This window comes from Haliotis cracherodii, unplaced genomic scaffold (assembly GCF_022045235.1).
Source record: "Haliotis cracherodii isolate W230 unplaced genomic scaffold, xgHalCrac1.p SCAF_2, whole genome shotgun sequence".
NCBI lineage: Eukaryota > Metazoa > Mollusca > Gastropoda > Lepetellida > Haliotidae > Haliotis > Haliotis cracherodii.
The window spans coordinates 51,863,137-51,887,362 of NW_027266275.1; the positions used below are offsets into that span (position 1 = coordinate 51,863,137).

The window sequence follows — 24,226 nt, forward strand, 5'->3', positions numbered from 1 at the left end:
TTTACGCTGCAATTTATAACAAGTATTTGTCACAAAGTGACGAAATGTCCCCCGCCTGTATATATACCATAGTTCCAAATATGAAGACAATCCAGCCATGAGTTCTGGAGTTCTTGAGATATTGCGGCAACACTGTTTTCCAACTCCAAAAGCAGATTGGCCTGCTGTGACCTTGAAAATGCAGTCAAGGTCACCAAAACCGACTGGTGTCTGCGGAGTCTGTATATACACCATAGTTCCAAATATAAAGACAATCAAGCGTTTAGTTCTTGAGATATCGCGGCAACAAACAGGTGGGACGTACAGACGGTCGTGAATACTGTATCCCCCGCTCCGCGCGGTGGGGGACAATGACAGGCAAACTAAGAGCCAAGTTGTATGAAACAATGATATGCAAATGATAAGAAACATATTGTAACCATCCAATCCTACTGAAGACTCTTAAAAGAAGCCTGCAGTACCGGGGTCGCAAGTGAGCCACTTGAACAGACTTCAGTCATGTCAGCTTGTGTGAAGAAAGCACAGAGTGACACATCATGGAAGTTGTGAAGCACTCTGGGGAACCCACATGATCATAATCAACTGGAATCCGCGGACAGTGGTTCTTTGCTGAGAAATTAAACTGAACTGCAAATTGTGGCACCCAGGACCACCAATGCCACACAAGTGTTTTGATCTTGATACAGATGCCAATTTGAGTAATTCACCATGAAACATGCTTATCACCTTAGTGTTGTTCTACAAATGATTTATATCGATCATGAAAGCAAATAATAACTTGTGATTGGACCAGGGCACAGCACAATTCAAAGTCCATCTTCTTATGAATGACATTTCCCATGATCAAGTGCAGTGGAGATTTTTAGTTTGTACCATCAGTTCAAGTTGCCAAATGTGTTGCAAAAAAACAACATGAAAATACGATGAGAGAATTTAATGGATGTCAATTGGAAATATGCTGTTCAAACAACATTCTAACAAGATCATAAAATATATCACCTAAAATGTAGAGACATGATAACAAGTATACAACAATTAATAAAATATGATTTTCCTTCACAATGGACAAAAATAATGGAAATCTGTTTATTGATACAGCTGGTGATGAATAATGGGTATATACAAATATGTTGACATAGATGGACATGTAATTCACATTTGTACAAAAGCTGAAAAATATCTGATACAAAAAGACTAGACAATTGCTGCTTAATTACACTGAAAAACAAAATACTTTGTCCCACAGAATCATAGTGCCTGACAATAGTGTTTGTGAATATGTTTCTACAACACTGCAACACAAATCAGGACTGAGGAAATACAATGATTATACACACATTGTTATTTCCAATTTACAAAATCCTGTGGTGATTACAAAATGCATGTGTATTAAATAGTGGTAGTGTGAGTTTTCAATGATACATGAATCAAGTCCAACCTTGTATAGCTGTTATAAACACATCGCTTGAAATATCCTATAATGCAGAATATCATACATAAGCACATTCATCACACATCATGAACAAACAGCAACATATGTTTTGGTTGTCTGTTCAACTTATTTTTCTTGTAATTCATATCCATTCTTTTCACAATATCACCAAATGAGGAAACTGATAAAATTCACATACTTGTCAGAAAATGCTATTTATCATACATGAACACATCTGTGTGCAAACATCCTGACCAAACTACCCATTAAGACAACATTCCATCTAGAATCTGCGGACTGTTCCTTGCTGCAAATAGCGTGCCTCTGGTTGTCTGGTTATTCCACCCATCATCATAAGGTTTGTGTTTTGTGGGGCAGTAGCCATGTACAGTCCTGGTCCCCCAATGTTGTTCATCAGATTTCCCCCCAAGTTGAACCCTCCTCCTCGGTCACTGTGTGTACTCTGGACGCCCATCCACCGGTCACCACCACTGGCTCCTCCTCGAGCTCCAGAGTTGTCCACAACACCATGGCCCCAGGACTGATCAATCTTGCTACGGTCTGTGGTATTTCCCCACGACTGACGCTGATTGGAATTAGCACCATCTGTAAATATAATAACTCATAAATATGACAAACATGTTCAAAGAGTTGAGTGGGCTAATTATTGGTCTGTGTTTGATTGCAAATCGACAGTCAAATCTAACATGGCCAAACTCACTTGATATCATACTAGATCCAGAATTATAATTCTTGCCACGTCTGTCATCTTGCACCCCAGAGCCACTTTGTCCCTGCCAGGTGTCACGTCCACTTGCTACAACCATCCTTGTGTCTGTAACCACAAACACTCATATTAGACTATAACAATGTTGTGGAATTGAAACAAGGCAGCCACATAAATACTGAAGTACATCTACCACCACCCCTCCAAATCCTTTATTTACATTCTTACCTCTATCTGATTTCCAGTCACTCCGAGAATCATGGCGTTGAGGTAATCTAGTGGTCCGTCTGTCATCATCTCTACCTTTGTTGAAATCTCGTCTGTTCTCATCCTGGCGATTGTGCGTCCGTGTGTCTCGTCTCTCATCTCTGGGGTTTCTAGTTTCAGAATATCTGAAGATAGGTAGATGCTCACAAATCCACATTAACCATAGCAGGTAGATTCACATAGATCTACATTTACTTAAGTTTAGTGGAATAACTAAACATCTGTACTTGATCCCCTGATATTTCTTAAGGGTTAGTTATGAAATATCTTGTAAACAATCATTTGAGCCAGGCAAATCATTTGTTCATTGTACCAACAATTACTCAGGTCAATGGGGTACGATGACACACAAAGTAACCACCCGACTGGAGTACTGTAGATCCCTACTTGGGCTATCCTTTAATAAACACAGAATTACCTCTGGGCTTCTCCAAAGCCGTCTCCATGTCGTTCTTCCCTCTCACGTCCATGTTGTGCTGGTAAATCCCTTCTATCATTTCGGTTAGAACCTCGAGTATCTGTATTACGACTATCTCGCCTCTCATACCGCTCCACTTTCCTATCTGCATTGCCACTGCGGTCAAAACGATTCTCTCGTCTGAAAAGAGGAAACAATCTTGATTGTTGTGCACTGAATTCCACTCATCAGAATAACACTTTCAAGTTGTTGTTTGCATACAAGGATGTTAAAATCATACATATGGTGACTTCATGTCAAAAGGACAACCAAGCTTTAACTAATGAAAACTATAGGCTGTTTGTTACACACCTAGAATCACCGTAATTATCAAATCTATCTGACGTGGACCGTTTAGGGGGGCTGCTCCAGTAGTCGTCGTCATGCCGACCTCCACGACTGTCAAACGTTCTCTTTGCTGCTCTGCGTTGGTCATCTAATCTGTAAGTTGGAATCAACAAAATGTCTTTCACACTGGAAGCAGGGTGTTCAGTTAAATATCATGAATGATACATGAATGGCACATTAGAATTCTGTTTGTTCACATAGTAGTGAATATAAACAATAAAAAAAAAGAGTCCTATAAAACCTAACTTAGAGATAGACACCAGGGTCACTTATAATCATAAAAACTGATTAAGTCAGAATTTCCTACACACAAAAGGCCCCTTCTCTGTAAAAAAATCATTTATGGCAACCGTACTCATGATAATTATCTCATAGATAAGCTAACATCAGTACATTAAAATTTAAAAATATGACTTAATCATTCAAATAACTCATAAACATCGTGAATATCAACAGTCTTTTCAATTCCCGGTTACTTATCAACATTTCCTGGCTGCTGCACATGGCAAGCACGCCGCCTTCTGACGGAAATAAATGTCTTAGTTTTTTATATTTACACAAAAGAGTTAACCTGGAACAATATTCATTGTATAATAATGAACATGATGAACTGTTGTGACTATTTGAAAATCCACCAATAGTTCCTTCAATACTTTAAACATTACAGACAGAAAAAGAATTTTTTTTAAAATTTTTGCCAGCAACCTGTAACACTATTTACAACAGTTGCTATTTTCATGATTTTATGTCTTATCACTTTGAATACCGTATTTTGATGTAATAATTAGAAATAGGGGGCTCTTATTAGAATATTATTTTGGTGATTTGAAAGATAAATTTCATGGTTTATGCTGACAGCCTGAAATGTTTATATACAAGAGATACATTTTCCAGAATTTAATTGCCCATAATTAAGGGTGCATATAACACAAAAGTGTGTATTATACGCAAATAAATAAGTGTTGTGTACATTGATCAATCGGATGGGGTGCTTATTGGTATTGTGCACTAGCCAATATATTAGCAAATATCGCCGTGGGCGCTTATTACGTCGAATACGGTATATCTAATTATGATTAACACAAACATTGTCGAACACCTAGAAATCCGGTAACATCAGATTGTTGTCGCCTGCATGCCAATGAAATGAACAGCTGATCGTGATAAGTGAGTGAGTGACTATGGTTTTACGCCACTTTTAGCAATATTCCAGCAATATCACGGCAGGGGACACCAGAAATGGGCTTCACACATTGTGCCCATGTCGGGAATCGAACCTGGGTCTTCGGCGTGACGAGCGAAAGCTTTAACCACTAGACTACCCGACCGACCCCCTGATCATGATAAGGTCTGCTAAACGAACTATAATTCTACACACAAATAATTCTTCCTGAACCAAACAATGAACAGAAATACAAAAATATAAATGTAATCAGTATCTTATATTAGTTGACAATGCTCATTATCCAATAATATGAGGGCTGGTCAGCCTAGTTCTAAACCTAACAAACAAAACCAACAATTGTGAAAGTGTTTTTAATTTTATGTTTCAATATAATATCCCTGCATTTCAATACACTTCTCAAATTGACAGTGAAGCTTTTCAATTATAGTCATTCATGGCAGCTTTGAGGTCTTTGTTTTTGTCATAGCGCTTTCTACAGTTTAGGAAAAAGGTGAAATCATTTGGTGCCAGGTCTGGTGAGTTTGGAGGGTGAGGAATCTCTTCAAACCCACATTCTCGCACAGCAGCCTTTGCAAGTCAAGGTGTGAAGGATGAGGCATTGTCATGAAAAAATAGAACTCCAGCAGTCAGCATTTTTCTTTGACAGTATCTCTCAGGCGTTTAAGCAAATCAGCATAGTAGGCACCAGTAATTGTCTTTTGACTTTTTTAGTAATCAACAAGGATCACACCTTTTGCATCCCAGAATACATTATGCATGGCCATAACTTTCTTCACTAATCTTGAAGACTAGAATTTCTTTGATGCCAGCGAAGTGGACGTTTTGACTCGGGATTATAGTGGTAGACTCATATTTCATCACCCGTTACCAATCTTTTCTTTCTATTTTTTTTAAATTTGACGAAATCCTCCTGCATTAGCTCTTTTCTGGCAATGAGAGTTCTTTTTTTCCTTAGTCACGATATGGCTGAAATATTGCCGATGTGACGTAAAGCATAAACTCACTCTTTTCCTTAAGATCAGAATTTAGAAAATTTAGCACCCAACAAGCAGATATCTTATTCATCTGTAAATGTTCATGAATAATAGTTTCAATGGATCCATGGCTTTGACCTGTGTCTTCCTCAAGTTCAGCAATGGTGATATGTCTATCTGACAGTATAAGTTTTTCTATTTCCTTGACTGAATCTTCATCGATGGAAGTTGAGGGACGTCCAAACCTACAGGCATCATCAAGGCTTGTCCTCCCAGCCTTTAACATAGCTGCCCAATGTTTAACTGTGGAATAGCTAGGGAACTTATCCTTGTACACTTGTGACATGTGGTCATGAATTTCTTGGGGAGTACTTCTCTCTAAAGTCAAAATCTTAATGACTGTGCGGTACTTGTTCTTTTCCATTTCTGGCTCCATTTGGACCCCTATCATGTTCAACTGGCTGTCACTAATATACAAACAGCCTCAACAGACCAAATAACTTACAATGAACTACTCAAACAATGTACTACATGGACTAGTTCCCTTTGTTATGGCCCATTGTTGGCCCAAAAGTTTTGACCAGCTCTCGTATACACTTATTGTTAAATATTCACTCTGGAATAATTAAGTGTTCGAACATAGAATATGTGAGGATTTGTCAATGTATCCTAGCAACATTATTTGCAACATAATTTGAGTCACAACTAACGAAAATCAAATACGAAATATCTCTGACAATTAGCAAACTCTCATTGCTTTTTGACCAGGGGAGATTTTCTCTCATAGGTAATTTTTTTTCAGGATAATCCAAGGATAAGCATGAAAAGTTGAATTCATGTAACATCATTAGTTTCTGAGAAAAATGTTGTCCCCAATGCTGACACTCTGCAATTAGTTGAAAACCACGGAGGAAAGGAACTCATCTATAAAAAGTGGCGGGGGACAATAAACCTACTTCGGCAGTGGGGCTGCTTACAAATGAAGTGTTCCTATCCAACCTTTATCTTGGCAAATCTTTTCAAATACTTGAGACTGTTGTATTTGTCTCCACACCAACACAATAGATGGCTAACTCCTCCTCACCTTCGCTGTTCTAGCCTGAGTTGCTCAAGTCTCTCCCTCTCCAGTCTTTCTCGTTCCAGGCGCAGTCTTTCTGTTTCAATACGTTCTCGCTCAAGCTTCTCTCGCTCTTGTCTGTTTAAACAGATCAACACAGTAGTGTCATACACATTCAAAGAAGGAAAGGTGTGTGTTGGTTAATAAATAGGGCAGTTTACTGTCTATGTGTAGACACTGATAGCAACAGTAAGAACTCAAATACCCTACTTCTATTCCATGCACTATTTATAAATACCTCAGTTTATCTTTTTCTCTTTCAAGTCGAATAGCTTCCTCTCGCTGACGTAAGTGAATCTGCTTCTGTCTTGTTCGTTGTCTCTCAATTTCAGACAGTCTCCTTCTCTCCTCATCACGTAGAGCACGCTCTTTTTGTCGGAGACGTTCTCGTTCTCTCTCAGCCTGGAACAGGAATCATGAAATGCATTATATATGTTGATGTCTTTAAATGAAATACAACATTCTTCTTAAAATTTAACAGCAAACGAAGCAAGTTAAAAAATGGTGGGAACAAACCACATGCTACAAACTTACAGTGTACTTGACGACAAACATGTGAAAAAGAACAAACATATGTATGTAAGAATACCCAAGAAAATAAACACACCAATCTGTCATAAAACAAAAGAAAAGTTTGATAGCCACAACAAAGACAGAGAATAACGTTCAAAAACAACAGTGACGTGTAGGAACAGGTTTTCTTTCAAGGAATGATATTTCTAGTCATGTTATGGAAGGAAAACAGAAGGGAATGCAATATATAATGAGGGTTTAAGTAAAAATTACTTTCTTTTTAAAATTTATATGGCAAATGTATATAATGAGCTTTTCACCTGTCAAATGATTGTTTTCATGACCTACTTGCTGGGGACTAAACATATATTACAAAAGAGGAAAATTGCAGCAGAGGAGCTGTACCTTGATTTTCTCAAATGAAAGGATATCTTTTGGATCCTTGGACTGGGATCTGCCCAATTCAGATTTCTTCTCATCCTTTTCTGCACTTTCCTCTTTCTTCTGAGCTCCCTCTTCTGTCTTTGCAGTCTTCTCTTTTGGCTTCTCATCTTTCTTCTCTTCGGGTTTCTTTTTCTCTGATGAACAGATATTTGGGAGTATGAGAGTGAACGGTAAAACTATACAAGAATATGGCAGCAATATCCTGTTAAGCCAAATGCATCATGGCCTTATAGCTGAACTAGGTACTACACTTTTTGGGGTATGACGACATCAAATTTGAATGTTGCACTTCATGTGTTGGCCGATCAAAGATCCATCTATACCAAACATATCCTTGTGGATGTCATACCAGCATCTTGTGATCAATATAATTAGAACCTATGACATCCTGCTAGGAATTATACAACTTAGACCATGACCTCTTCTTATGACTCTTCAGATCAACATCCACTGGTGACGAGTTGATGCAGTTTCCACATTTAGGGGCATCCTGGGCCCACTTGCACAAAGCGATCTTAGTGCTAAGATGATTGTAACTCCCATACTATAACATAGGCTCATGGTAGTCTTGGCACTAATATCGGTTTGTGCAAGTGGGCCCTGAAGTCCTTCAGGTTTTCTCCTATGGTATTTGAATCCCCATACTCCCTCCCTCTATCATGACTTTTAACATAATGTATATGAGAGGGACCCTTTGACTTACCAGCTTAATTTCAAACACTGTCAACAACATAACAACATATTTGGTCCTAATGAAAACATTCAGATCAACATCTGATAAAGAACAAACCTGCTGATTTAGGCGATGTTGTTGGATGTCTCTTTGCATCTGTGGTTGATGATCGTTTATCATCATGCTTCTTCTCGGGGCGTCTTGCTTCTTTTCTATCATGGTCATTATGGTGTGGACGTCGACTGGACCGATTATCCCGGTTCTCAGGCTTCCTCTCATCTTTCTTCTCTACCTTCTTCTCTCCATCTTTCTTCTCCATCTCCTTCTTGTCTGCAAACAAACATGCTCTGTGTTGAGAGTAGCTTTTGTTTGCTTCTATATTCACTTGATGTTGATTACTGTCTGAAGGATGAATACCCAAGTATCATCATACAAACACTGAATAGGAGAGTCCTAGGGAAGCTGACTTGGAAGTATTAACACCTACCTGCCGGTTTCTTTTCTTCAGTTTTTTTAACAACTGCCTTACTGGGTCCACCTGGTTCATTCTTTGCCTTGTAAAATAGAGGAGGTAATAATAAGACATACTGCTCAACTCTCAATTATGTTAGCTTTTATTCTTCCATAGACCAAATTAAACGCCTCACTCAGCAATATTCCAGCTATATGACGGCAGTCTGTAAATAAGCGAGTCAGGTGCAGAAAATCCAGTGATTGACATCATGCGCATCGATTCACGCAATTGGAATACGATGACATGCATCAACCAAGTCAGCAAGCCTGACCACCCATCCCGTCAGTCGCCTCTTACGATAAACATAGTGGCATTTTACGGCAAGCATGGGTTGCTGAAGACCTATTCTACCCCGGTTCTTCACGGGCATGTTACTGAACAATGTCACTGATTTCATATCGTCTACAGTTTTTTGGTGTTACTGACTAAATAAACAGTCTGAAGTTATTATTGCTGACTTATTTCTTTATAATTTACAAAACAATCAAAAAACAAAACAAAAAACAACAGTGTGAACACATAATGTAAAGCTATAAAAATTAACATTGTGCACACTGGATTTTACGTTTATACCTACATACACACATACATGAAAAATATGTTGAAGTCACGTCTTATTTAGATATATCGTAAGTAATCAGTGGGGTTCCGCATAGAGAATAGTAGAATAGTATATCTTTCTCAAGAAATTGGAGTAGAGGTATTCTTAAAAGTAACATGAGAATTGTAAGTTTCATATACTGTGTACTCTATACCCTTTCCACAGAGATCATCTTCCCATGCAGTTCGGTCCGATGTAAGTGCTGAATGCACTTGGAGGCCTCTTCAGCTGATGACATTGTCACAAATCCATAGCATCGTGACCCTGGACTGCGAGCATTGGTCACAACCTTAGCTCCAATAACCTGCATGGTGAGAACAACATAGCCATTAATGTGTTCCTATTTTGTCAATATGGACGAGTGAGAGAGTAAATACTGCACTATCTATGTTGGTAATTTTACAAGCAGAAAATATCATGAAAGGTTCTGTAGGTAGCATATGTTCTTGACTTCGTGCACACTCAAATATAATGTGCCTCCCCTAGGGCATTCAGTATTTTTTTTAATACTATGCGCAGAAAAGAAAATTGTATCCCTTCAGCGAATTCAGGTAAATGAACAGGTGATAAACTAGGCTAATAAAAAATTAAAATTTTAGATAAGACATCACTAGACATACCGGTAATGATTTACCATTAAGATTGTATTTCTTGTTCTGATATGCATTGTTTTAAATGCTGAGATTAAGATTACCATGTGCTGTCTCATAAACTTAGCCTGAAATCAATATGCTGTACCGTATTTTCTTGAGTATAGTGCGCACTTTTTTTTGAAAAAAACACAGCTGAGTAGAAGGGGGTGCGCATTATACACGAATTATGAGTTTGGCATTATCACATTATGACATTACCGTGAGCACAAAACACCGGAAATACCATGTCAACAAATCCATACTGAAGTACGCAAAATATTTATGTAATTACACTGTCTGTCTATAAAAAGTGTTCTTTGTATTTCTGGACTTATGTTTGTAACTTACTACATTAATTTTATTCAAAATTCCTTATAATATTGTTTTTATTAATTTCTGCGAAATCGTGTGTGAAGCGATCGGAAGATCGCGTAACTCACCGTTATTAACAGCAACCAAGGTCAGAATACCGCTATTGATGCCTTGAAACGAACTTTAGTTGACAGAGAATGGATACATATATCATAAATGACACACTTTGACTCGTTAAAAGTCATATTTGTTTTTGTTTGATGATTCTATGTCAACATGAAATTCTCGCGCTCACATGATCACTTGGGCGTGAGCCTTGACGGTGACTGGTCAGACATGTTCCATGTAAAAAATAATACCCGGGAATAGCAATCAGCTGCTTCGCTTAGGGTTATTATTATTTTAAATATGTTTAGTAAAGGCTGCATATAATTAAGAAAATAATGGAATATATTATTCCTGATAAATAAAATAGTTTCAGATACAATTGTTGCCGATCCTTGCATTAAAAATCCTATAAAGTTATATCATTGGGTGTGTCTTGACCGAATCACCGGTCGATTCCAAGAAAACGTGTGTACAGCTGATTGCTGTTTCCGGCTTAGTTTACGAGAAAATACACACGGTAATCTTAATCCCTAGATATAAAATAATGCCTAGCAGAACAATAATTACTATTTAAACGGTAAATAAACATGTCTGGTGATTTTTTATCTCAAATTTCGAATTTGTACTGACGAAGTAAGCATCCAAACTTCCATATGGAACAATTTGACTCATCACCATCAAGGCTCCTGCAGTCGCAAAACCATTATGTAATAGTCAAACTACAATGTTTTTGATATATGTATTCATTCTGTCAACTAAAGTTTGTTTCAAGGCACCGGTGAGTTTGTGTGATCTGTCGTAACTTCACACACAATTTCACCGAAATTAATGTCAACAATATTAAATGAAATTTTGAATAAAATGAATAAAATAGATTTCGAACATTTCCAGACATAAAATCAACAATCATGACAATGATACTGAAAAAATATTCTCACCTTTCCATATTTGCTGAAAAGTGACTTGAGATCTGTGGCTCTAGTTGACGATGCCAGGCCACTTACCCACAGGTTGCGACTATGCTGGTTACCTAGGTAATGAAATTGAATTTCATAGTTACTAACTTTTCCTTTTACAATTTCATCCTATCTTCAAACTCAAACAGTAAGTTATTCGCTACACACTAGAAATGTTACCCTTCCTTATCAACAACAATCATGAACAAAGCATATGCATGTCACACTTACTCTTAATTGCTTTCTCCTTGCCTTCCTTGCCCTCAGAGCTACAATAGATAAAAGTGGGGAATCTATGTTGAAAATGATAACATGACAGAATAATTAGTGAAATGTATACAGAAGAATGAGCAAAGAAGTATGTACTTTGAAAGAAAACAGTGTAAAGACTGACAGGTCTTGAGAATTTATTCTTTTAACATGCTGAAGACCTTCATCCTGGTTATATTCTTTCAAGAATAAATTACATGTTACCGTTTTACTGTCAAGAACTGTCAAGAACACGTTTCAAATGTCATGATATGAAAGGACTGGATAACAACTCCCTGCCAGGTAAATATTCCAGTGTACACTTTTCTCTAAGCATAATGCTGACTATATTGGGTATTCAATCAAAGCAAATCACCTTCAACCTCAAGTCAGACAGATTTTTCTGAGTTTAGCTTAAAACCAACAAATAAACTAATCATGACCCTTTACCGAAGTGAAATCAGTGATTGATCACTTATGTAAAATAGTAAATGAAGAGGAAGAATGTTTTTATCATTACAGGGAATGAAACAGAAAATCCCTTCACGGTGAGCACCAGACAATAACACTCAATGAAAGCAAAGGGAACCTTGTGCAGCCAGACATCATTCCTAGGGAAGGAAACCAAATCTGATGACAATAAAAGCTGGTTTTCTGCTGTCACTTCGACAAAGACTTGCTCATGCTTGCTTCAGATGACCGAGATGATTATCTCACTCTTCAATTTCTTCATTTTACAAAAACCTTTTCTCTTATAGATTAACAAATTAATGGCTCTGAATTTACTTCTCTTCAAAAGTATTTTTTTTAACTTGGGATGTTGCTGCTTTACATCCTGGATCGAGTGAAATGTGGAACACAGGAAACTTAGAAGCATCTAATGGAGGACAGCTAATGCCAAAGAATACCTTAACTCATTGGTGTAAGCCAACTTCAACATAACTGAAGCAGCTCAATTCAATGACAATCTCTTTCATCTGGTCGTTATGGCTAGTGAAAGCTGAGCGATCTTGCAGACGTTAGCATGATCAAGAAGACATCAATACAAACCAAACCAACCTCTTGGCAGGTTTTGCATCTTCTTTTTTCTCTTCAGGTTTCTTCTCATCTTTTTTGTCAGCTAGCTTAGTTTTGTCTTCCGTCTTCACTTTGACAGTCTCGCCTGCATCTCCCTTGGCCTCATCACTTGCTGTGGCATCAGCACCGGCAGCCTTCTCTCCTCCCTTTTCCTCCTTCAGATCTGCATCAATCTCATTCACTTGAGTGTCATCAACACGCACATCAAAAGAATCATCCGTTGGTTCAAACAGGCCGATTTCATCCTTCGATGAGTCCTTTGCTGTAACCGTCTTTGTTGCTGCTGCTGGTGTTGCTCCTGCAGGTTTTACTGTTGCAGTTGATGCTGCTTTTGCTGCGGCAGCTCTAGGTGTGGATGACCGGGTGGCAGTCCTGGTCGGGGCCTTTTGGGCAGGTGTCTTAGCAGGTGTTGTAGTTTTGTCTGCCGCTCCACTCTTAGGTGCGGCTGCTGGCTTTGCTGCAGGGGATTTTGCTGCAGGCGTCTTTGCGGGTGTTGTCTTAGCAGTTGCCACCTTGGGTGTAGTTTTTGCTGCCACTGCTTTTGGTGTAGTTTTTGGTGCAGGTGTTGCTTTAGCTGCTGGGGTAGTAGCCTTGGTCTTTGCTGGTGTAGTGGGTTTAGTAGGGGATGGGGCAGGAACAGGGGCAGGAACAGGAGCAGGAACAGGAGCAGGAACCGGGGTGACTTCAGGAACCGTTACAACCTCAGTCAGTTCTTCAACAGTCTCGTCTTCCTCTGGTTCAGCCTCAGCCTCTGGCCCGGTTTCATCTATAATCTCAGTCTCCATCTCAGGCTCAGCATCTTCTTCAGGCCCAGGTTCACCTTCAGCTTCTTCCATCTCAACTTCACCTTCTGCTGTCCCTTCACCATCCCCTATAAACTCCTCATCCAAGTCTACTATGGCATCATCCTCACCGACATCCATCGCCATTTCACCATCATCTTGAGGGGCTAGAGAAATTTTCAAGTTAAAACAAATATAGACCACATTACACAATGTCCATTTGATATCAAAACTCATACTCACCTTGTAATACAGAACTTACATCAGTTTTGTACAAGGAAACTGACATAAGACAGAAAGAATTAAACTAACTACTGATGAGTGGCCTTGAAGAAGTCCATATGGAGTCAATAAAATGTTCCTTCACTCATAGCTTCCCTTCCAGCTGAATCAAGTGTCTTGAGATGGAAGAAGAATACTCTTATCAGTCCATGCCAACAACAGTTGGTCTCAGGAACATCAGTTGATTCACAGACACAATCGTCTTCCCTGTTGTCTTTTACAAACTGTCCTGGCAAGACTACCAACTTGATCTTCTTTAAAAAGTCTGTTTCTTCACATACGATACGTCCATGTTTGTTGTTTCTAAGTGTCAGATCCATATTAAACACCACAGTAGCAGGACGTCCCATCAAGTCTTTCTCAGATTAAGTCTTTAATCTGTCCAAGTGATGTCTCAAATACTGTTCCTTCATACACAGTAATACCAATTGGTTACATGACAACCTAATGCCAAGGTATCCATCGGGTATGGTAGCTCCAGATTTCCCAAAGTCCAATGATAAAATAAAATACCAGAGCCGATGATGCAGTTTGATGATGCCTTGTTCCATCCACAGCTGATACTATTTAAGATGTTTAAATATATGTGCATCTGCAAGTTATCACTTCTCTCAATTTAAAGACTACACTATCATTAAAAAGGTGTTAGAATAATTCTCTTTACGTACATAATCTCCTTTTTTATAAAGAACTTGACAAGCATTTATCCTGCAATCTTCGGATAAAAAACATATGTTGTTGGTTAGTTATAAGAAGACTATTTGTCATTCTACTCTTTGAACCTGTCCCTCCCACTGATTGGCAGAAGCTTACCTTCCCCTTCCACAGCCTCTGACACATCAACCTCATCCACTTCTCTGGTTACCTGAAACAAGTCCACAGTGTATATGGTGTATGTTAACAGGTGTTTACTTCATCCAACATGACTTGATACAGTGGAATAAACTGTCACATTTTACTGAGCTGAATTAACATAAGACTCCTAGTTCTGTTAATCACCATCAATCTTGACACGAAGAAACCAAACAGGCCAATCTTCAGTACTTAAATATATCAATTCACTGTAATAAACACAGTTATGCTATCTCAGTAGTCAACCTGAGAGTAACCAAAGGTTTTCAAAAATTCATGTAGTTATGGCCAGAAACAGAATAGAGATTCAAAATGTTAAACATTAGCAGGCTGGTAGGAATGCTATAGAATGTAAAAATTACACATTATAGTGTGAACAGTACATTCAACTGAACAACAAAAGGTCAGAAATGACAAACATTACAACAAATAAAAGTAAATGTTCAAGTAGTGCATTGGGCCTTAACAGCTGATGTCACCATCATAATCTCATGTCAGTGATTACGAATTACAAGTTCAGAAAAAGGATATCTAAAATTCAAAATTACCTCCGGTTCCACCAATTCTTGACCAGAAGTATTTTCAATTTCACTTTCTGTTTGAACCTCATTCTCAATGACATTATCTACTGTCTTGAGCTCTAGTTCATGTTCAACATGTTCAACTTGTTCAATGTCAGTCTGCAAGACAACAGGCAACATGCAATAATGAAGCGACATGTAAACCAGCAGATGGGACCTGATGAATATTCAGCTTCATCAGATCTATCAGTAAGCATATAACAATTAGAACTTCACAACACACATAGTCCTTGACATGCCCAATACAGTACAACTTGGATACAAAGTCAATCATGCTTCATAATCGGTGTTGTACACAAGCTTTTATGTATGCTCAACTAAACACTGAGTGACCCTGACCATTGATGTCATCCAATAAACTACAGGAACTATACTTTGGTGGTGTCAAAAATGTCCTTATCAAACTGCCAATACTTTCTGAATGAAACTATTTACATGTCATAACATGAGGGAATTGTTTTCATATTGACTTTCAGCGAACACTTTAAGCTGGGTTCTTTCCACGATATCTGATTTTCCCCATACTTTTTTGGCCTTGTTCTGACAACACTTCTAAACAAAGCCAGATGTTAAAAACAAAATTTTAAGTACTTCACCTTCAATCTCAGCCAATCACTTACACTCAAGTTATCAAGTTAAAGCGAATCTGCAGCATCATGAAAAGTGTTTTCATGAGGGACGACTGTATATAAGCTTCCCATAACATAGGCTAAGACTACAAGAACATGCAGTATTCTACTCAACTTATGATTGTGATGAGATATGTCTTCCTATTTAAACAAACACTTGACATATTATGAGAATCAGTTTTGTGTATCATGGAGAGATTAAATTATCTCTATCAAAAGTGGAGTAGCATATCAATCTATGTCAGAAGAACAGCAGCAGAACGACACGAAAATATATAAATATGTGCAAAGCAATTCAGCAAACAACATTTTACTAAATGCATATCTCCTATGCAACTAAAGCCAATAACTATTTACGGGTGCATTCATAAAACAACATCTGTGAATTGTAAGTTTTCCTATTGTCTAACCAGTATCTGTTGTTTAACCAAAAATAGTTTCCCCAGGACTAGTAAACTGTAATGTCGAGTGAGTGAGTGAGGTGAGTGAGTGAGGTGAGTGAGGTGAGTGAGGTGAGTGAATCTTAAGTCACTGATCAACATACTAATGTTAGGCGTATAAGACACTTTAACATCTAAACAATGTACTCGAGGTCGTCTTCTACCCACATGAACATACTCTTTCAAGTATTACAGGTCTCTTATGAATGCACCACTGACATCTCACACAACACATGCATGGTTAAAGAGTAACTCATCTTCCTGAGCCAAGGGAGTAAACTGATTGTAAAACTCAAGTTTCCACCCTTGCTGAACTAGGCAGGAATTCCGTTGCTTGATTGTAGCACCACCAGTGACTACTACAAGTTATGTCCCTCCTATTGACCAATCAGATTCCAGCTCTCATATCACTTGCATTTGCTTCAAACAAAATGGTGCCCAGTCAAGGCGATCTGATCAATAATAAAAATCTTTATTGTAATATGATTTAAAATATTTAACTAAAAAAAAGTGAATGGGATTCGGTACAAGTTGTCCAACTTAGGACACCTCCTCCCAAGGGCCAATTATAATATATTGGGCCTTACCTAGCAAAGTGCATCCAGTCACCTGAGAAACATGAAAAGATTTGGAAAAGATCTGTCGATGCCCAATTGCGTACACATACTCTGCAAATCCTGCAATCGAATGAAATCTGCACGGCAGGCGCCATGTTATTTATGAACTGGATGTCTATTTCGTTAAGCGATTTTGATTGGATTATGCATAAACTCGTTACTCCAGCCAAAGTACTCCATAATTCTGGCCTATTTTGGGAAGGGTGGAAACTGGATTTTTAAAGTCAGTGAACTCCCTTGCCTTGGGAAGATGAGATTAACTGGACACTCACCTTTTCCTCTGCTTCAGCATCCTCATCGATAACATCATCCACAATGTCCTCACTTTCATCTGGTTCACCCTCAATGTCCTCTTCATACATTTCTTCTTCTTCTTCTTCTTCTTCTCCCCCCTCCTCTTCCCCCTAATGCCAGGGCAAAATTTGTTGCTCAAATATTGATTCAAAATATATGCATAAATATGGATGAAACAAACTTTTTAGTACTTTCAACAAAGCTGAAATGTTTTGGAGTAATCCAGCTGTTCATCAATCATTTCTGTATCTGTCACAGAGTGAGTGAATGTTGTTTCCTTCCACATGCTGCATCATAACATCTATAAATTATATAGTCTGAGCCAGTCAGACCAGTGGTTGGTAGCATGAACAACAATCCACACCTTACAAGGTATGATGAGACAAGATCAGCTTGGTCACACATCTTAACCACCGGATCCTGCTTTGACTTTTGAAGTATTGGGAAGTCATTTTGGGGATGTCACAAAATATAGTATAGGTGCACCCTGTTTTAATTATATGGCGCTAAACAAGAGTCTTTGCCAAAAACAGCTGAGACTATCAGCCCTGAACATGGCTCATTTTCAATTAAATTGATTGTTATCAATAAGTATTATTACTAAGCTTACAAGACCAAACAGATTTTTACTTGACTCAGACTTTGGACAAATGGCTAACGTCGCAGACTGAAAAAGCAATGTTTCAGTCAATAAAACAGGCTGGATGGAAGTTTCTTTTACTCACACAGCATAAACAGCCACTTTTTTTATGGTTGTTGAAATATTTTACTATTATCAGCCCTCTTGGTTATTTTTGTTCCTATTTAAAGGAGCCATTTGGCTTCTGCATGAAAAGAAAGAGCCAAAATAGTTTTCTTATGAGCCAACACAACTGACATTATAAAATGAACACTTCAGGGCTCAGATAAGTGGTAATGATGACAATTGCTTTTTGTTAAGGCTATTATAGTTTGAATATAGTTTGGTATCTGGACCAGTTTACTAGCTTAGATAGCATACACTGCAGCAGCTTCATGCATGTTTCTCACTTGAAATTGCAATTTACAGAAACATTGAATTCATTAAACAATAAGCTTGTTATTACATTGGGGTTGAAATAGAACAATTCAAATTCTTTTAGCCACGTGACAGTGTGTTTGTGATATTGCAGTGTTCATGCCAGACATGTGCTATGGAATATGGACATAACATCATTGTTCTCTCAAGTAGGTCTTGCCTATAACTTCCAGTTAATTCTACAGTAAAGATGAAAATACTTAGCATGCTTAGACAGCCAAAACAGCAACCAAATTTAACAAAGGCCCCAATGTTACCAGTAAAATCAGTTGTTCGAACATTCAGTCACTTATAAGAGGGTTGCTATTAAATACATTGTTAACTCTTTACTGAAGACTACAGTGTTTGGTCTCAACATACAACATCAAGAATGTTTTATCTTAATTTGCTGATTTGGACTAGGAATGGCAAGACAAATGATTGCTTTTAGATGTACCAGTTAGAAGGTCAACTTAGTATTTTAGCAATCAAACTGAATGGACAAATGTAATTTTGCACCATAGGTCAAGAAAATATTGTTTCAGAGGAAATTTTATAATGCATGATGAAAGATGAAAACTTGATTATACTTGCCTCTCCCTTTGGTTTTCCTTTTAATCCTGCAATCATAAAAACAGAACATTGAAACCTCTTTTGGCTACTCAATAGTGCTCATTTAACTTGAATAGCTTGTGTCTTTGTCATCAAACAACCCGCCATGATATTGCTGGAAGATTGCTGAAAGCGGCGTAAAACCATACTCATCTTTATCTATTATCAAAAGAGAGCATGTTCAGAAAATGAATTTTCTTCCTAAAGAGACCAGACGTGATCATGTGACTGTCAATGAATGTTCAGACACTACATAGACTGAAGGAGCAGATCCACATATCTCCTCATGCTAACAATGACAATACAAATTCTAGCATCTACTGTATTAAGATCATAACCAAGATCTGGTCATTGATGTCACTTACTTGCACTTTTGGGATCTTTCACTTCTTCTATCGTCTTTTTGGGTGTAGCGTCAGATACAGAAAATGTGTATTCATTTGGGTCATGCCCCTCATCCTCTAATGCCTGAAATACAAAGCAAACAAATAAACATTCAGACACAAACTTTTAATATTCTTCATGTATATAAACTCAACACCTGTCCTCTTACATCTTTGACTGCCGACCAAACGTTTATCTAATGCTCGACCATTAAGTATAGGGATGCAATGTTTCGGGACAAAGGATGTTTCGAGTATTATGCATAGCACAAATCTACATTGTATCACTGCAGGTGAACAAACAGGAAATAACAAACTTGATCAATAAAAATGTGAAAATTATATGCAGAGATAAGATACTGCAGCAAAATAAAAATACCATAAAAGCTGAATTCCTGTGCAGAATAATGAAAATTAATGAGTTAAAAAACCCACATAATTCACTCTTTTAAATAAATATGAGGTGCCATGGCAACAATGTTTACCGGGTGCAGATTCATCCTCTAGCAACTGCTCAACTATCGCACAAAAGCGCTACCGCTGTCTCGCTATACTGTTACCGTGGTTCATGCTCGAATGCACTTGCACTCGTCTCAGGGAGCTGACATGCCTTGGCGATCCAACAACCCTTTTCGATCCTTAGGGTTAGCCTGGTTTCTGGCTAGGGTTAGACATCAATTCTTACCTTTTTACAGTGTTTCCAACACTTTTTAACATGTTTAGTTCCTCTATTTGTTACTCATTTTGATGAACAATGGCAGGCGTGGCTTCCTCAAAAAGAATGGAGAATGTGCGACGTCGGTAACACGAATGCACAATTCATTGTTTACTTAACTGTGCATGCGTGTTAATGAGGTTGAGGTGAAATTGTGAAAAACGTCACGTCCAAAATTATTGCACTTACATAGCGACGTGTGTGTGTGTCCAGATGCCGATTTATAGTGTTAGGCTGCTATCTCACTGAGATACCATCTCGCAGTTCAACACGAATACCCCTCAGACACAGTATACTGATTCCGAGCTGACCCATCCTTGTTTTAGACCCTTATGCAGAGCGCCAGACAAGGTAACAATGGTAACCATCTTTCAACATCTTTGGTATGAAGTGGCCGGGGATCTTAGGGAAAGTGACACGCCTTTACAATGCAACACCCCTTTTCGATCCTTAGGCTTAGCCTGCTTAGGGTAAGGGTTAACCATAAATTCTCACCTTTTCAAAGCGTTAATCCTGGTAATTTGATAAGAGTAATCATGATAGCGATCGCATTGAAAGTGATGCGAAACACATCATCATACACCAAGCGTTGCTCAACTGGTTTGTCATGTTGATAACAAACAATGGCAGGTGTGGCTTCAAGAAAAGATGAATGGGTGGGCGAAGCTAGACGTCTAACGCATTCATTGTTTACTTAATTGTGCATGCACGTTAAGGGGGTGTCGGTCAAATGATTACGTCTCATAGCGCTCATTGTCCAGTGGTTGAGCATCGGCTAATTAACGCATTAATTAGCAAATCCGGTGAGTCGGCGAAGGGCATTCCAGGCCTCACAGCGCTAATTGAATATGAAAAAGTGCGATCGATAATGTGCACTCCTCCCAAATCAGCTCCTGTGGTAAGTTTCATTCATCCAGTAAAAGACGAACCCCACGGGTTAACTCGACCGTTGAAATATATGGCAGTCACTGTAGTGTAGGTCAGGTTGACAAAGACAAAGACAGATCGAGAACAGTATAAACATTAAGAAAACCATTTAGCGTTTCTATTATCTACGCTAAGGAAATTGTTAACAGCAGCACAGAGCGCTAATTGAATCTGAAAAAGTGCGTCCGGTAAAGTGCACTACTCCCAAACAATTTTATAAACTTAGAAAACATCTTGTCATGGAAGAAACGCGAGTATAACTATAGTTTCCGGGACCATGCGGATTATCGCTCGGTTTTGTGTGTGGTTGCAAGTTTCTCAATTCTTAACGGTCCACTTAGCCATACCAAAACACATTATTCAATGTTTTACCTTTGCAAGCCTTTCGTGTAATACAGCCTTTACTCCAGCCTTATCTAAACCACGTATCTCCAATTCCTGACGTAAATCAACAACACGCAGCTCTGCGAGCTTCTTGTCTGCTTGCGCCGCCATTTTGTACACCGAATGATATTAATCATGCCCGGATGCAGCAGGTGCCCCGGATGAACAAATATGGTTCATTTCTAAATACCAATTTTCAGCCGAGTCACACTCGCTTCTGATGAAGCACACTGTGACCAGTGAATATGGCTAAAAAAACATATACATATATATATATATATATATATATATATATATATATATATATATATATATATATATATATATATTAAATTATTGTCTCATAATAACATCAGATCACTAGAAATAATATTGAAAATATGATACGGTCATTTCACATACCGATATATGGTCTCTGTACAATCCTGAGGCAAATCTCACAACTGTCACCTTCTAAAATAAGTGACCAGCCCCTCAGCACGCAAGATTTGATCTTTCGACACTATTGAGCTGAACTGTTTTGATCCTTTCTCTCACGGACATTGTTATTTAAAACAAACTATAATCAGTGTTTCTCCTGGCGGATGTGACCTTTGACAACAGGAAGTAAACAGTAAGGGCGGCATGCCTGAATGTTTACTGTGACAACTCATAGTCGGAGATGAGATAACACTATCTTGGAGCTTGCATAATGACCGACAATTATGAACAGAGGGTAAGATGACATATGATATCGTTTACACCGAGGTTGTCAGGAATTCAATGATCGATAACGGGTGGCCTAGTTAACAATTGGTTAGATCTTGTAATCAATATTGGTGAGATCTTGTAAACACAACACCACCCCGTGAATATGTCTTCGACAGCCCATGCTTACCGTAAAATGCGACTATACTTGTCGTGAGAGGCGATTAAAGGGTCGGGTGGTCAGGCTCGATGACTTGGTTGATGCATGTCATCGTATCCCAATTGCGTGGATCGATGCTCATGATGTCAATCACTGGATTGTCTGGTAAAGACTCGCTTATTTACAGACCACCGTCATATAGCTGGAATATTGCAGAGTGCGGTGTTAATCAACAAACAAACAAACTGTAAACTACAGTGTTTGTCACAGCCATTATTACACATAGTCTTCAGAACTTGACATAAAGGGGGAATACTCTCGGTCTTCTACCTGGATGTCTAACACTGTCCGCTAGGGCTAACTAGTGAGTCGATTTGCTGGGTAATCAACTGAACATGACAAGAGACTCAATCTCATTAAAATCAGATCTTAGTTCTCGCTGCTGCTAAACAAAGATCTGAGGACATCCCATTACGGGTCACATCAGACTGACCTTGCGTGAACTTTGACAGACCAATGGATTGACCAATCAGAAGGTAGCTTTCTCGTGCTTTACGGCACTAATTTCAAATTGGCGACTATGCTTCAAAACATATTTTGACAAATTGTCGATTACAAATTTGAAACCTAAGCAAAAGAACATTCTGGAATGGCTAATAGATGGTCTAGATTGTATGGATTCAGTCGTTAAACCCGTAACTATCGTTCGGAATAGCCATGTTAAAGTTTTCAAAATTGCATGATAAGAAATCACATTCCGACTGTCACTTTTATAATCAGGTAAGCGATGCTCCGATTGGTCGGATGAAAGGTCGTTCTGACGTGACCCCTAATGTGATGTCTTCAGATCTTTGTTTAGCTACAGGTTTAACGACTTAATCCATACAATCTAGACCATCTATTAGCCATTCCAGAATGTTCTTTGGCTTAGGTTTCAAATTTGTAATCGACAATTTGTCAAAATATGTTAAGAAGCGTAGTCGCCAATTTGAAATTAATGCCGTAAAGCACGAGAAAGATGCCTTTTGATTGGTCATTTTATTGGTTGGTCAAAGGTAGCTCAAGGTCGCTCTGACGTGACCCGTAATGGGATGTCCTCAGATCTTTGTTTAGCGGTTGTGAGAACTAAGGTCTGATTTTAATGAAATTGTCATCCGGGTATCCACAGGGAAAACACAATAACAAAGGCACCAGCCAGTTCCAGTGAATCGTTAGAAATCACTGCCCCTTTAACTCTTCTGGCCCTCAATATTTGAGTCAAAGTTAAATGAAACCTAAAATGCTTTAAATTTTACTAAAGAATACTCAATTTCAATGATTGTGTCTGATGAGATGACTGGTTACTCACTGCTGTTATAAAAAAAGTGAGTATAAAAACGGACCCAAAACACATTAAATAACTGCAACTTATTCAGTTATTGTGACAAATACACCAGTAGATATTTATTTCATTACCTCTAGATATGAATAGCTTGTTATCCTGTATAACCCCCATTCTCCATAACATAAATAATATCTACAGACAAATCTCTGTCTATAATTGCTTACCTCCAAATACGGTCATATCACATACCGATATATGGTCTCTGTACAGTCCTGAGGCAAATCTCAAGGGAAAAGGAGGTATGCTGGCTGCAGTCACTGGCTTCATACAAGATTTATTTCACAATGCAGCATTATCTATTGGTAATTTGCCACCAGCCAGGCTGTCAGACTAACATGCAATAAATTCATTTCATAACTTAGCAAATATGTAACATGAGGCGTCATATGTGTCAGTGTTATACATGTATGTACATTCAAGGATAGAAGTAGTCAACTAACACTGCCTACGTGGTTCAGTGGATAGAGCGTTTGTCCATAGAGTGGCAGGTCAGTGGCTCGATGGATTCCCTTGCCGCATAATGCAGAGCGCCTTTAGAATGCAGCACCTCAACTCGTGAGGACGATCTCTGCTGCAGGTCACATCCTCAGAGATGAGCAACCAGTGTTTGTGAGAATCTTATCAGATGTGAACTAGCAACCTTCAGATTGCTATCTCGTCTATAGCAAGTGATAACTTCATTGTGAGGACACTTGTAGTCTGTCTCCCAGGCCCTTGATCTCTGATGTGTCTAACTGGATGTGTCAATTTCCCGATTTCAAAAAGTTATCTGACTATGTTGCCATGTTAGCAGTGTTGGCGAACACCTAAGTTTCCTTTCGGCAGAATAAAATATATAGTGGTTTTTATTTTACAAATGTTTATTAATTTAGGG

At 38.4% G+C, this 24,226-nt stretch overlaps 2 protein-coding genes across 7 annotated transcripts in view; one reads left to right on the forward strand and one right to left on the reverse strand.

The window, feature by feature from the left end:
• Positions 1-932: 932 nt before the first annotated feature.
• On the reverse strand, positions 933-23,935 carry LOC139468204 (scaffold attachment factor B2-like). 6 transcript variants are annotated; one of them, XM_071250022.1, is made up of 20 exons: positions 23,802-23,935; positions 19,078-19,180; positions 18,695-18,720; positions 17,043-17,174; positions 15,052-15,183; positions 14,465-14,516; positions 12,570-13,536; positions 11,493-11,530; positions 11,244-11,335; positions 9,408-9,557; positions 8,626-8,692; positions 8,256-8,468; positions 7,427-7,599; positions 6,747-6,910; positions 6,476-6,586; positions 3,196-3,324; positions 2,845-3,024; positions 2,388-2,551; positions 2,154-2,267; positions 933-2,038 (listed from the first exon to the last, which is right to left on the reverse strand). In XM_071250022.1, exons 4-20 carry the CDS (start codon positions 17,130-17,132, stop codon positions 1,716-1,718), a joined length of 3,159 nt encoding a protein of 1,052 aa, XP_071106123.1. In that variant the 5' UTR covers positions 17,133-17,174; positions 18,695-18,720; positions 19,078-19,180; positions 23,802-23,935; the 3' UTR covers positions 933-1,715. The 6 variants fall into 6 exon arrangements, with proteins under 6 accessions (XP_071106123.1, XP_071106122.1, XP_071106118.1 ...); XM_071250021.1 differs by having other exon boundaries at positions 23,793-23,935; XM_071250017.1 differs by lacking the exon at positions 23,802-23,935 and adding an exon at positions 21,110-21,232 and having other exon boundaries at positions 2,388-2,536.
• LOC139468205 (uncharacterized) overlaps positions 21,751-24,226 on the forward strand; it is a 34,591-nt gene continuing 32,115 nt past the window's right edge. Inside the window, exon 1 of the mRNA XM_071250023.1 lies at positions 21,751-21,836. Coding sequence (XP_071106124.1) covers positions 21,826-21,836 — 11 coding nt within the window. The 5' untranslated portion in view covers positions 21,751-21,825. The remainder of the gene's footprint in view (positions 21,837-24,226) is intronic.